At 34.8% G+C, this 14,514-nt stretch overlaps 1 protein-coding gene across 7 annotated transcripts in view; it reads right to left on the bottom strand.

Annotated features, from left to right (window-relative positions):
- HECTD1 (HECT domain E3 ubiquitin protein ligase 1) overlaps positions 1–14,514 on the bottom strand; it is a 61,314-nt gene that overhangs the window by 15,003 nt on the left and 31,797 nt on the right. For 4 of the 7 annotated variants that reach the window (XM_064424028.1, XM_064424030.1, XM_064424031.1 and 1 more), the window contains exons 17-27: positions 14,341–14,487; positions 13,933–14,027; positions 13,465–13,570; positions 12,424–12,558; positions 12,199–12,338; positions 11,349–11,672; positions 10,764–10,930; positions 10,412–10,588; positions 6,824–7,660; positions 3,155–3,376; positions 1,319–1,452 (exon numbers count right to left, since the gene is read on the bottom strand). In XM_064424028.1, the coding sequence (XP_064280098.1) occupies positions 1,319–1,452; positions 3,155–3,376; positions 6,824–7,660; positions 10,412–10,588; positions 10,764–10,930; positions 11,349–11,672; positions 12,199–12,338; positions 12,424–12,558; positions 13,465–13,570; positions 13,933–14,027; positions 14,341–14,487 (2,484 nt within the window). The remainder of the gene's footprint in view (positions 1–1,318; positions 1,453–3,154; positions 3,377–6,823; positions 7,661–10,411; positions 10,589–10,763; positions 10,931–11,348; positions 11,673–12,198; positions 12,339–12,423; positions 12,559–13,464; positions 13,571–13,932; positions 14,028–14,340; positions 14,488–14,514) is intronic. The other 3 variants (XM_064424033.1, XM_064424034.1, XM_064424035.1) reach the window with 1 other exon arrangement.

The raw sequence follows: 14,514 nt of genomic DNA, 5'->3' as shown, positions 1-14,514 counted from the left end.
ATAAACATATTTATTATTTTGAAAACAGAAGCAAAAATCTAATTGTAGCATGAAAAAAGTGTATATACAAAAAAAAAAGTGTATATACACTTTTTTCCAAAGTGTATATATATATACTGATATATAATGTATACACATTTTATCCAGAGATTAAATCAAATATCAAAATACTATAACTATTTGGGGGAGGGGGGGTGAAATAAAATTTATAAAGTATTAATTGGTTATGAATTTTCTACAAGAAGCTTTTAATCTGTTCAACTTCTCATTGAGAAGAATTGCATGGTATATCAGCAGGAAAAGTACTGGAACCCAAGAAAGGAAAATTTTCTTTTCAGACCTGCTTCTTCCTGTGTAATCTAATGCAAAGTCTATTTAAGCTATTTCTGCTACTTCCCATGAACAACAATAGTAACTCCATTTAATAGTTTTTTTTAAAACTGATCAACATTCTACAAACTAAAGTTACTGTCTCCACTGCAGATCCACTTAAGTTGTACTGTACTTTCCTAACTTTGTGCAGAAACAACAAGATTTTTTGTCATGTACCTGAGTTTTTATTAAAACCACAAACATGGAAGTTAAAATGCTACATATTTTGGTTCAAATGAAATAAATATATTACAATATTAATTTTCTATATTTCCATAAAACAGTATTTATTTTTATTCCGTAAAACATGAAATTAGCATTAGTGAAGCCTTGTATTTTTCCTCTCAGATTCTGCATTATTCATTCTGATCACTTCAGTGATAGCAGAAGACCAAGCAGTAGTCGTACCATTAAAGAACAACCAAATGAAAAGCCAGAACTCCTGATAGTCTAGGCAAGAACCATGTGAACTGCCATGCTGGGTTTTGTCTAGCCCCTACCGCAATGGTTTTTTGGTTGGGGTTTTGGGGGTATTCTTTAAAAGAGAGAGATTTCCACTGGAAATCTTTTACTTCATAGAGGATTACAGTTAAACACACCCCAAAATGGAATAATTACAAAATGCAGCAGTGTGCATTATATATCCACTGTTATACTATTTCATCAGCCTGTGAACTAGTGATCCACCATTTCTACCGTCTGTCAACCTGTTCCCAGCCTGGTTTAAGACATTAACTCTCACCTGTAAGGTCTTGGGTATGATGAGTGTTTAAAAACACTTTTCTTGTGGTTTTGACCATATGCAAGAAACTAAATGAATCTAAATAAATTTGTTTTAACTAATGGAGATATTGTAGCTAGGACTTCCTATTTCCAAAAAAAATCTGTGGATTTTTAAAGCACCTGTTAGTCAATTAAGATATCATCGATGCTAACTATACCATACCATAACTTCTTCATATTCTTGATCTTCTTGGTTGTCATCTTCGTTTTCATCATCTTCTTCATCTGGCTCAGGTAGATCCTCATCATCATCTAACTCTGCCAACAGAGTACTAGCTCGGCAGCTATCAAGAAAATCTATAACACACATATATAAATTTACATACAGAACAAAAGACAAGAGTAACTTTTAAAGCAGAATTTTTAAAATAAACAACAGAAGCATTGGGAAGAGTGTAAAAACAAATCTCACTTAAACCACAAAAAGAAAACTTTGCTTATTGCAGAACAGGAATAAAAGATGTAATAAAAGCATACACCTGTTAAAAAGTTCATGGACCTAGTCAATAGCATAACTACAGAAACAGGTACTAATGGTACAATTAATAATGATCAGCAAGAGTGATCTATTTCTCATTTGATTATAACATTTTATAATTACACTTACAGGAGATTACAAAAAATCACCAGAAAATGGTGCACAAATGTATATTGTCTGTTTCTATGTCTCAATATTAAAAACAGGTGAGTGATGTAATTCCCACTAAAAACATGTGGTTTAGACCTTAACTTACAATGTAAAAGACTTATAAGATAAACATTTAAGAGTAATATCTTAAAGATTCAATTGCTAATTAATTACTGTAACAAGAAGTTGAAGGAAAAGTTCCATTTTACTCACTTAGTACTAAGATTTAAAAAACAACCTCCCAAAACTAGAAAAGAAGTTCACAGCAACCCAAGTGGACTGGGATGAAGCTTTGAAGTTTTACACTTTTCTATGCACATAGAAAGCATCTATACCACCCAAACACCTTTCCTATTGTTGCTATATATATATATATATATATATCCTGATATATGAATGCACTCTACTTGCTCAGTTGTTGGTGATATATCTTAAGACGTGTCACCCAAAGTATCAAATTAGACTTAATTAAAAGAGTAAAGAGAAATGGTATATGAAGATATATTAATCAACTGCCTCCAAGCAGTTCAATTCCAATACCCATTGAAATGACCAGAAATTTTTCAAGCAATTTCAACAGGCAATAAAATAGAACACAATCTTAATCCAACAATATTTTAAATAAATCAAGTACCTTTCTTTCAAGAATATCTCACAAATTAATAAACTTTACATTAGGAAGTATTTTCTGATATCCAACCCATGTTTTTCTTGACTTCATTTTATCAGCTTGATTCCTATGTATTACTGACCAAATGACCTAAATCTTCTCTCACTGTATTCATACGCTTCAAATAACTTCTGTCCTAAAGTCTGTTTCTAGGGTATAGTGTGCACACAACTCTGGATCTGTTTGTCAAATCATATAATTTCATTCCTTCTGTCAATTTTTTGTGGTTTTTCCAATTTTTTGAAATTTCTATTATGGAAGCTATTTAAAGGTACAATGTGCCTAATGGTGGATGCTTTTCAACCGGAGTAATACAAGGTAATTGGACTTTGCATGTAGTAAGCCTATACAACACAACAAAAAATAAGATTTTGATTGTAATTAGAAGTAAGTATGCAAACTACATTAGGAACTAAACTTGATCAGGGAAAATATTCAAGTGTTTAGATAAACTATACCATAAATAATAGCAATATGGGACAGAAACTGCTGAAAATAAAGATCTGAAAACATAAGGAAATACTACTACATTAACAATATTTTACTTACTGCCTTACAGAACAAGTACCATACAAAGAGCTCAACTTTTCAATACTTTTCAGTAAATAAACTACCATATAAGAAAATCATAACAATAGGATAAAAGGAAAAGTCATTAATGGGAAGTCTAATGCTTATGTTCATTTAAAAATGAAACTTACCATATAAAGAATATTCTGCCTCCTGCCCTGTATCGCTCTCACTAGATGTTGATGTTAGGCTAGTAGTTAGAGTATTACTAAGCGACTGACCAACAGATAAAACTGTAGTTGCTGTAGCTACATTGCTGCTGCTAGTAACACTGGATGTAGACATGGTCACTGTTGATGTGGTACCAGTTGTAGTCAGATTAGGAAAACTTTGGGCACCCATTAGAGGAGAAGCTATAGATAAAGATACGGTAAGATAAAATAAATTATTTGATGACTTGAAGAGTACAACTTACATGCATGACTCCTGTGTTGAAAAATATATTTGGAGTTGAAAAATTTTAAGTGTGTTATTTTATAATAAAGAACAACAGACTATAAAGGGGAAGAGTTCCCCAATGCAAAAGCACACCTTACAACATATATGCCCACTTCTGAGCTTATTCCCTTGCAAACATTTGAAATAAATAATTTTACCAAATAAATCCCCAAAATCCCACTATAAACCTGAAATTACTTAATTGCATTTTCAATATATGTAAAGAATTTCTAAAATCTGTTACTCCAACATTGCGATCTGTCTTTAAGCCTAAAATGAAACTTCAATATCTAAATTACAATATTATATAGTGCAAACAAGTTAATTATATATAAGAGAATTGGGAACAGAACATATTAAAACAAATGTGAAACTTGTAATTGTTGTATATTTTTCTAAGGTTCTTAAATTACCTCTAACTACTTATTTTTCAAACAATTACTAAAATATGTTCATCACAGTCAACACACCTGAACTGACACTACTGTGAAACATATGACTTATGTTAGATGATTAATAATTTTCAGAATAAGCAAGTAACAACTACTAAAAAGTTACCTTACTGTACATACAAACAAAACAGTAAATTCATTTTAGTGAACAACTGAAAAAACCTGAATTCACGGTAGACTCATTAAATTCACTAAAAAGCCTAAACTCACTAAAAAAACCTAAATTCACTGTTTGGAGAAAAAAGTGTAGAGGTCATCTATACTAAGAATTTAAGTCTATCTACTTTTTCTGAACTTGATCAAATGCAAGTTTTTCAGTTTTAAAAGAAGTTTCATTATTACCTGCAATGTAAACTGAGAAATTGCTTTCTTAAACAAAAAAAAACCAAACCACAAACACCTCTGCATTTCATATTATTATTACCAAAGTTTGCAAACATTATTAGCCTGGAAGAAGGATATAACAAAGCTTCTTCCCTAAGTGAATTTGAAGGTTTTTTTGGGGGAAATAAAAAAAAAGTTACTATCCCTGCTTTCCTCCTCTGTTGCATAGCTACTACATACATCCCTGCCCCTTAAGAACATAGCTAACATTTCGCAAATAAAAATTTAACAATGCAGGGGGGTGTGAAGTAATAGTATAATGATGAGGGAAAGTGCAAATTTTAAATTTAGGTTGGTTAATAAAATAAGCTTATGGTCTTCTCTATGAAAGCATAGAAACGAATAACCAAAGAATTTTTCTTTTGTTATTCAAGAGCTTGAAAATAAGTTGTTCAGTATTCATATCTTTCACCCTCTGCTAATTAATAACAGCAAACTCTTTGCTGTTACAGAAAACAGAAAAAGCCATTAAGGAACAGCATTTTGTTTGCTCTGAATTCAAGACAAAATGGAAATTGGCTACTCTAGACATCACTTAGCTTCTGGCAAATACTGATGTTTTTAATGTAACCAGTACAGAGAGTCTTATCTCACTGATGATGATTTCAGTCTTGACTTTTGGGGTGTTGGGTTGCTGTGGGTGGTTTGTTTGATAGTGGGTTTTTTATTTGGTTGGTCTTGAGTTTGGTTGGGTTTTTTTAACCTGAACAGGCTAAAAAAACCAAATAATTTTTTTTTTAATCAAGTGTTTTGCATCGCTCTAATTGAACTCTGATGAGATTGCTCAAATTTAATCTCTGATATCTTTTAGGAACACAAGTTACTATTTAGAGTTTCTAATAATATAAAAAGCATAAACCAAAATATTTCCTACATGACAGATAATACAAAGTATGACTATTTTTATCACAGAATTAAATTTTTAAGTTGCCCCATTCTTATTTCTAACTTTTGTAGTGTACTGTATCAAACATTCATGAAATTTTAAATATGCTGTTGAAGTATTTTACCATGTTTTTTAAAGGTGATCTCTTTTCTCTCCCCTCAGTAGAAAACTACTTCAGAACCAAAGCCACTATCTGTCTATAAGAGGATCAATTCCTGGAAAGCTTTCTTTGAGTATCTTATTTACATTTTTATTTCAAGTTGCAAAAGACTTCACCCGCATCCCCACTATCACAACATGGATGTAAGGATACATTAAAAAAAACCTCCCCATCAAAAAAAGAAAACACTCAGCATTTAAAAATATTTTAAAATGCTAAAAGCAAGCTCCATATTTCTAAATAAGGAAGCATAGAGTCATGTAATTGTTAAGGTTGGAAGAGTCCCCAAAGACTGAGTCCAGATGTTAGCCCAGCACTGCCACATTCACTGCTAAACCATGTTCCCAGGTCCCACTTCTACACAACTTCTGAACACTTTCAGAGACGGTGAATCCACTTCCCTGAGCCACTCATTCCAGTGATTGACCACCCTTTCAATGAAAAAAATTTTCCTATTATCTCATCTAAACCTCCCCTGTAATTTTCTACCTGCAAAAAGAGGCTGCCCTCACTTTACTACATCTCCTTTCAGGTAGATGCAGAGAGCAACAGTATCTCTCCTGAGGTTCCTTTTCTCCAGGCTAAACACCTTATAGCTGCTCCAGACCCTTCACCAGCTTCACTGACAACCATGACAAGCATGAAAGCTTAACAGAAATGTATGCTTTTTTCTGGCTTAGGTAATTTCACTTTCTCTAACTTGCCCAGCCCATGAAATGCAGTTCTCTGTTTAAAGTACTACCACCATCAGAGAAAACAAAATACCAAACAAGTAACAACTTTGATGGGAGCATGCTCAAAAAAAGAGTGAATGCACAACAAGCAGCTTTACAACTTACCTTGCTCCTACATATAATCTAAGAACATGCAAATGTTAAAGCATGTACATAATGTCATTTAAAACACTGTTAACTACAAACTTCCTTCCATTTAATATTCCTGAACAGTTCACTAAATCTAAGCCTTAATGACTCTTTCTAGAAAACACACTCAGTATTAGAGTGTTATGTTATGCAGCTTGACAAAATCAGGAATCTGCTAACATTTCATTATACTGTAGGTCTTGTTCCTTCGTACTTTGTTCTCATCTCCTTATGCTCAGACACTTCACAATATGCACAAACTGCCCTTCCTGAGAAAAATGGAAAAACAACAGAAATATGCAAAATCTACACAGGTCAGAAAGCCTAAGTACCTGACATTAGCTACTGTTGCAAGACTTCCATCCTCTTGGTCTAATCCATACTCTCTCCTTAAACATATAATCAATGTCAATTTCAAATTTCTTTCTGTTTGATGGGTACCTGTGATCTGACATTATAAGGCAACGTAACACTTCTCATAAGTTCTACAGGCCTACACAATGTCAAGGCTATTCTAAGTACATTTCTCTATTAAGCCAACACAATCCAAACTCAAGCGTCACAAAAGCCAAAGAGACAACAAAATCCTGAAATGAAAATAAAAATAGCTTACTTACTTGCAGTACTCACAACATTTCTTCCCAAAGTATTAGTATTGTTATCACTGCTGCTCCGGCTTAAATTCATGTTGTTTGTGGCATTGGTACGTGCTATGTTTGCCACTCTTCGTACAAAGGACTCCAGGCTGGAAGTTTCTCGAGATGATAAGTTTGGAACACTTGCACTGGAGCTCATGGGTGCCCCAGCAGCCAACAAAGAACTGACTGAGAGTCTGTTACTCGCTGAAGAGCTTAGGGGTCGTTGGGAAGCTGCTTCTTTGTTAGTCAGTTCAGAGACTGAACTCACATCAGGAGAGCTTACACTAACAAGTCCCATGGATATAGCACTGGACTCCCCAGGAGTACGTATTGAGTTATCAGGACCTAACTTCCTCTCTGCATTTTCATTTCCCATGTCCGCTGTTAAGGTGCTGGTGCTCGCACTGGAAGATGACCCTATGTCAGCCTGAGGCACGCTATCAGCAGAGGACAGAACAACAATTGGTTCATGGACGTCAGTGCCTGAAACTATATTTTGTTCCAATACACTTTCTGATCTCCGCTCCATTTTGGTCGAACCCAAGCTGATGTCGCTGCTACTTGCCACGCTACACACAGAACTGCTGCTTCCTTTTCTACTTGAGGAGCCTGCAGCAGCAGTCGTCTTGTCTGGACAGTTGTTTTTCACCAAGCTGCTCCATGACTGCGTTGTGCCTGAAACAGTGGATGAAACAGGTTTGGGTGATGCCGCTGAATCAGGGTCGTACCCTGGTGCAAGCTTGAGGTCAAACTTTCCTTCTGCGCCCATACGGTAAGAGTTAGAGCCACCAGCATCCCAGGTGACATCAATCCAGCCTGGAAAGGGACAGGAGTTTGTGAGATCCAGCAGAAAGCAGACAGGAGGCGTGTCAGACAGCAGCTCCACAATGTGGGATCAGCTTCTCACAAGGGCTGTATGTCTGAATCAATTAAATCACTAAGTAACCCTTAATGCCAATTTAAAAGGAAGTGCTTAAATCTACCCAATTTAGTATTTTGTAATGTTGTCAATTCAGAGGCTGCTCGTTCTTGCCACCTTAATCTTCAGGGCCACAGAATCCAGCCAAGAATAAAGTTTCCCTCAGGAAGGGACCTGACATACTAGAATCTCTCAAAATTTTATTAGCATCTATCAAAACTGGATTCTCCAATAACAAAAATGTATACTAAAACGTATCATAACTTACATCTGTCAAGAAGCTGTAATTATTACATAGACATTCAATAAGATTTTTCTTTGTTGGATGCTTGTGGATAAGCATATTTACCCAACAGACGACATGTTATGAAACTGCTTCGTTTGAGATTTCATATTCTTAAATTGAAAGAACTAATTTGTAGATACACAGCTTTTTAGTTCAGTAAGTTCTACATACTCGAACATTCATTACTCATAAAAAAATCTTATGGCAATCAGGTAAGGGCTACATCAAGTAAAATTTCAGGGCTGCAAAGAGAATATGTTTCATAGAAAAAAACTATCCTGGGACGAGAACAAAACTCCAAAGAGATGCTACTCTTAAGTTCCTTTATTAAATTATTATTTTGAGTAGCAAATTTTTTTAACAGCTGAATATAATACATCTGCAATAATGAGGGTAACATACAAAATTTAGCTAACTAGGATAGAAATGGGGGCAAAATGATTTATTTTTACTTGTCTAAATATGTACCACAACTTACGAGTCACCTAAAAAATTCCTTCTAATATTTCTCACTGTATCTTAATGCAACAAATATTGGAGTAACTTCTTCAATTGAAACACATGCCATCCAAAAATAAATTTTCTAAAGCTTAGTCATCTTCTCCATTCTCAAACCAAGTCAAAACAAATATCAGGTCCAGATAAACACAATTTTTTCTTTATTAAAACAGGAAAAAGCTAATATCAAGTAAAATATTCTTTTTATTACTGTCACGTACACCTTCAGCTTTTAACTATGCAAAAATCACCACTCCTAGATTGAAAGAGATGATCACAGGCAATTTGCTATTTATAAATATCACTCCGGAGGAAAAGTAGCTAAAAAAGGATAAAGTTTACAGATATGATAAGTAGACAACTCATCCCCAAATGAGCAGGTTTAGATCATGTTGTTCTCGTATGAGAATTTAATTTTTATTTTTATGAGTATTTCATTCCTTCTTCACAAGCTATAGTTGAGTAGCTTCATGTCACTAAACCTTTGACGGGTGAAGTTGTGAAGCTAATCTGAATTTTTTGTCTTCCATGATTTGCCTTTTTTATCAAACACAAAATGCTCCATACTGGAGCTCAACTCCAAGTATAATTTTTCCCCTTTATGAACATCTGAACCAGGTATTTTTTTCAAAGCATAACTAAATAATGGTTCTGTTTTGTGTAGTTTCTTTCCCAGATTATAATTGCAAGCCATTTTAAATTTGAACAAGTACATATTATGTACTCAAACTCATATTGCTCCATCATTACAGGCGTAAAATGTTTGTCTACAATTGTGAACAACAACCAAAAAAGTAAATGAGATCGTATTGTCAAAATTCTATGTGAAAAAAAGCTGTGACAGGAATGAGATGAGTTGGCATCACCATTTGATAAATGAACCTCACTTTTACCTATGGCTACATGGGGAAGTTTTACTGGAACACAGGAACAAAATCACTGCTTTGGTAGAATACTCCTCACCTAAAGTCTTCAAAGCTATAATGTAGCTATCGACACTGTTGCATCTGATAAGAAAAATATATGTATGATGGAAGACTTGCCCACAAGCTGTACTGAACAGGTTAAATAAAGTTCAGTTTCAAATCATTTTAAGGAATTGTACATTGGAGATTTCTCCATGTTTGAGAGCAGACAACTCAATTAACTAGAAGAAACTCTCAAGTCTAGGCTAAAAATGAACATAAAAGAAGCTGAAGGTGCTTCAGAAACAAGGCAAGCCTTATATACCTCAAAATAGGGGGAAGAGAAGGGAAATGGTGGAAAGCATGTTCAGCTGACAAGATGACCACCTCTCCTGAAGCCTCTTCAATAACTTAACTTTCTGAGTACTGACTTCCCTGGCCTTTGCAGGTTTTTATTTTACTCCCTAAGTTAATAAATTTTCATGCTTTAACTCAAAACCAAAACCTTGATCCCAAAGAAGCTTGCAAGGTAGGAAAGGTACAGGATATAACAAAAGTCAAGAAAAATATGGCAAATGCTCAGCTAGAAGAAATGAGGAAGGTAATTATAGATTTTGCAGGCGCAAAGCTTATCCCTTTGCATCACTTACCTTCATATAGTTTGTAACAGATGTCTAAATAACAGTTTCATATTTGAATAACAGTTTAATATTTTAATCAACCAAAACTATATAGAAGTTTCATATACAACAAGAAGTTTTTTCATGTGCTCAAATGGCATTTCACAAATGGACCCCAACAGCAGCAGTATTTTAAGCTTCTTCCCTCCAAAGTATTTGAACTTTTATCAACTTTATCAAGGCCTTACAAAGGAAGTACTTTAATGCTACCTATTCTGCATGATGTAATCATGCAACAGACATGATTCAACAACATAAATTCAGGCAATTCATGCTCACCATTATGCAGTTCTCCTGTAACAGTGCCTTCACCCTGCGGGCTTCCATCCTGATCTCTCCATTTCCAATCAATTCCTCTGATTACACGAGCTCCTGGAACCATGTATTTTAACACCTGAGAACGGACCAGACGTCGCTGCCTTCTCAGATTTGCTTCAGCTTCTTTAGCAGCTTTTCCTACAAGAAATGTAAATTGAAAATACTTGGAAGTATTGAATGGGGAATAATTCTGAGCTTATTTCTAAGCAAGGTCAATTGCAAAAGTTAACATCCTTTTTCACACTGGTTTTTATATGGTACGCTCATTAGCATTTTAAAAGAGTAAGTAGGATATACATGTTCTTTTTCTTACCCAGCTGATCTTCACATACTCCATTCACAGTGCCATAAAGTTCAAATCCAGACAGGGAGAGGTAGTGTGTTTGCCCACTGGCATTCTTTCCCATCTGTTTTATTCTAACATGTCTCCAACCTTGTTTCTCATCTTTTGGAGGATCTAAAGGCCATGTTGCTGTAGACCTTTAAGTTTATTAGAAAGGGATGTTGGTAGGTAACAGGAATAAAGAAAAAAGCAAAACCAAAAAACCTTAATATCAAAGCAAACAAAACCCTAACACCAATCATGTATGCATACTACAAGATATATAAACCTATTAACACCAGGACAAACTTCGGATGAGTGTTGGCGTTATGATTTTGATAAAAAAACAAAATTCAAAATTCACAGTGATGGAAAAGCACAAATACCATTACGCAAACCACACAGAAAACCTGTGAATCACTTACTCTCCAGCCCATCCTTGATAACTGGTATCACTTAACACTTCTTTAGATAGACACATTATTACAAACACAGTACACACTAAATCAGTCTACAGTCAAGTACATTTTTAACTGCACTCAGTTTTATGAAAAGTGATAAAATACACTGACATACCCTGGTTCATTGAGACTACAGTCATCAACATGAGTATACAAAGTAGTCCAGTTCTGTCCATCCTTAGATACCTGGAAAACCCAATTTCTGAGAGCAGATCGTCCATAACCTCGAGCGTGGCGCAATGTGTAGGCTGATGGTATAACCCAAAGGCCAAGGTCTATGGCAAACCAAGCATTCTTATCATCATTTGTGTGACAATTGAGAGCTGAACTGTCACGGCTCAGGATGTCTTCTAAACGACCATAAGGCAGATTTCTTCCTTCTGAGGATGTAACCACTACTAATCCATAGGCTGCTGGATTTACCCACTCATATGCAGTTCTGTATTTAAAAAGAGAAATATACTGTTCAATTATTGCCTAAATTAAAAAAACCCAAAAAACCAGTTTGAGCAATATTTGACATTTACTGTAAATTGCATATAACAGCTCAGTTTATTACACCAAAATTATCAATATAATTTTAGATAATTAGATAACTTTAGATATGTTCCAAACACCACTTTGTTTGTGTTTTTTAAAACAGTGTAGCAAAGAAAAAAAAACAAAACCAACAAACCCAAACCAACAAAATCAAACAGAACCCTGGCAAGCAAAAACAAAGACCCATACTTCCCCACTCCATCTTCTTAGAGAACCATACAAACAAATTCTGAACACAAGTGATTCATATTTTTCTATTATTTAAGCAGATCCAAGAGAAATGTAATTCTGTTGATTAAAGGATATCTCCCACTTCTAAGAAAATAACAGATTTCATTTCATTATGAATTCCCTGTCCCCATCCTGCCTCACAGATTATAGTTTATTATGCCCGACTTAAAAATATCTAGCTTTGAAAAACTCACTTTGCATTTGTTCCAATCCAGTAAATAATTCCATTTTCATCAAAATCATGTTGATGCCTGAACACAAATGTCTGACCTTCTCGTAGTTTTCGTACAAAAACAAATGAAGCCCTATCAAAGTCGTACCACTGCTTTGCTACCTACACATGAAAGAAAAAACATCAAATATTAAAGACGCAGAAGGTAAGTATCCCCTGTGAACTTTATGTGTGGTATGCAGCTCACCATTTTCAGGAGATACTGTTCTAGAGATTCAACAGTTGCCAATGGCTCCATCTTGAGCATTCTACCGGTTCGATCTATTAAAGACGTCTCCCCCGAGGCACGTTCCAAACGAAACCTCAAGCGCCTTGTCAGGATCTGAAAGAACAGCTCAACATTAATATAGGCTTTCCTGTTTAGGTTCTGGGATTTTAATAAAAACAGTGTATTTCAATACAACCATTTTAGTGGCCTATCAAGTATCTTCGTTGCTCTAACTTAAGCACAATATTCCAAGGAAATGCTTTGAAAAGTAATATCCTAGTACTACCTTTTTTCAATTAACCAAAGAATTCTTTATTATGACAATGTGTAAGTCAATTACACACTAGGTAACATTTTCTCACTTTTCCTATATCTTCATAGCTTTTATTTGTTGACTAGAAACTGAAAACTATTTTCAAAAATATGGAACAGCAGCAGTGGTTTTGCAACTTTTTGCAACTATTTCCTGGACATTTAACATGAAAACAGAAATATTTATACTTCCCTACCCATGTTGCAAAACCCTGAACTGTGCTTTCAAATACAAAAAATTAAGATTCCACACAAACTGGGAAAAAAACAAGCAATATTTTTAGTCAAACTGCCAAGTTTCCTGTATAACAAGTTGCTGAGCCTGGAGGCATCTTGCATTACCAATAGAACACAGAGCTGTAGAGGACCCTTTAAAGCCTATCCCCTCTTTTTACTAATAATTGTCTTGTAATTGCAGTACCCTTTAACTAGAGGGCATGTTCCTATATAACGACAACACCTGAAGACAAAAGAAAGAACACATTATCTCCTCAATCAAAATTTCCTTTTACCTCACAGTGTTTAAGTGACAGTAGAGGAACAGCCACGCATTTCAGCATTAGAGGAAATAGATGCCAAAATTTGATTGTTCTTTACCTAATTCTACCCACATCTACAAGAATGTGACTCTTGCAGACAAGATGTGCAACATATAACCTTCAGTTGAGCACCACTCAGTGTGATATGCTGTTATCACTGTGCATTTACCTGAAGATTATACGTAGATCCTGGTGTATCATACAAGTGGAGAGGCAGACGTTCAATAGATTCTAACACTGCTATCAATTTCCGAATTAAAGCAACTGCCGGACGACTGCAGAAGAGAACAGGTACTATGTTACCATAAAACAAAACAGGATCCAGCTGAGGAAACTATCTCAGCATGCTATTTCTACTGATGGTATCTGTCCTAGTCACAGGGTTACAGCACAGTAAGAAAGATACTAATCTGCATAATGATGAACAAGTCACCTTTATTTTGTCAATAGATGCTCTATAGGTTGATTCTTAGACATAAAAACTTTCAACTGCTACTTCAGTATTAGATGCTGTGCTTTCAGATCAACTTTCTATTCCACTGAAATTTAAAGAACAGGTACTTTTTCTTTACATTACTTTAAACATGACTGCTTCAATATTTCAAAGAGGATTTTCCTGGTTTGGTATTATTTTTACCTTTCATCATCCTCATTTTCACTGAATGCTGTTTTGAAAACATTTATCCTCTCTACCAGTTGACTACAGTCTTGTTTCACATCCAAATCAACATTCTAGGAGGAAAAAAAACCAAGTTACAGACAGGCAAAGACATCTATGTAGTCTCACTGAAATCCCAATTTAATGTCTGTATGTGAAAAGCTAATCATCAGCCATTCAACCTGAACAGAGTCGATTTATTTTCATTCAAACTAGTCATCTATTGTGATAGCTTATTTCAATAGGCAGACCAGTAACTGGAGCAAGTCTGCCAAATTTTCAGGAAGACAGAAAAATATTTATAACATATCTTTTACATTATGGCACATGTCTTAACTTTATTTTGTAAGGAAGTTTTTTTTTGAACACTTATTTCTATAAACTCACATTGTTTAAAACTGTCAGCAGCGATTGAACTAAGCCACTGCTGCACATTTCATACGGAGAAATAGTATTCTCATCCTTCAACAGTACAATTAAGTTTTCCAGAGCAGTCTTCATTAAATCTCTCCATGTATTTTCTCCTTCAATGCACTGAAAGACAAAAAGATCATTATCCTG

Source organism: Passer domesticus, chromosome 6 (genome assembly GCF_036417665.1).
Source record: "Passer domesticus isolate bPasDom1 chromosome 6, bPasDom1.hap1, whole genome shotgun sequence".
NCBI lineage: Eukaryota > Metazoa > Chordata > Aves > Passeriformes > Passeridae > Passer > Passer domesticus.
Note: the sequence above shows the minus strand (reverse complement) of the source record. Positions and strands in the feature narration are given on the sequence as shown.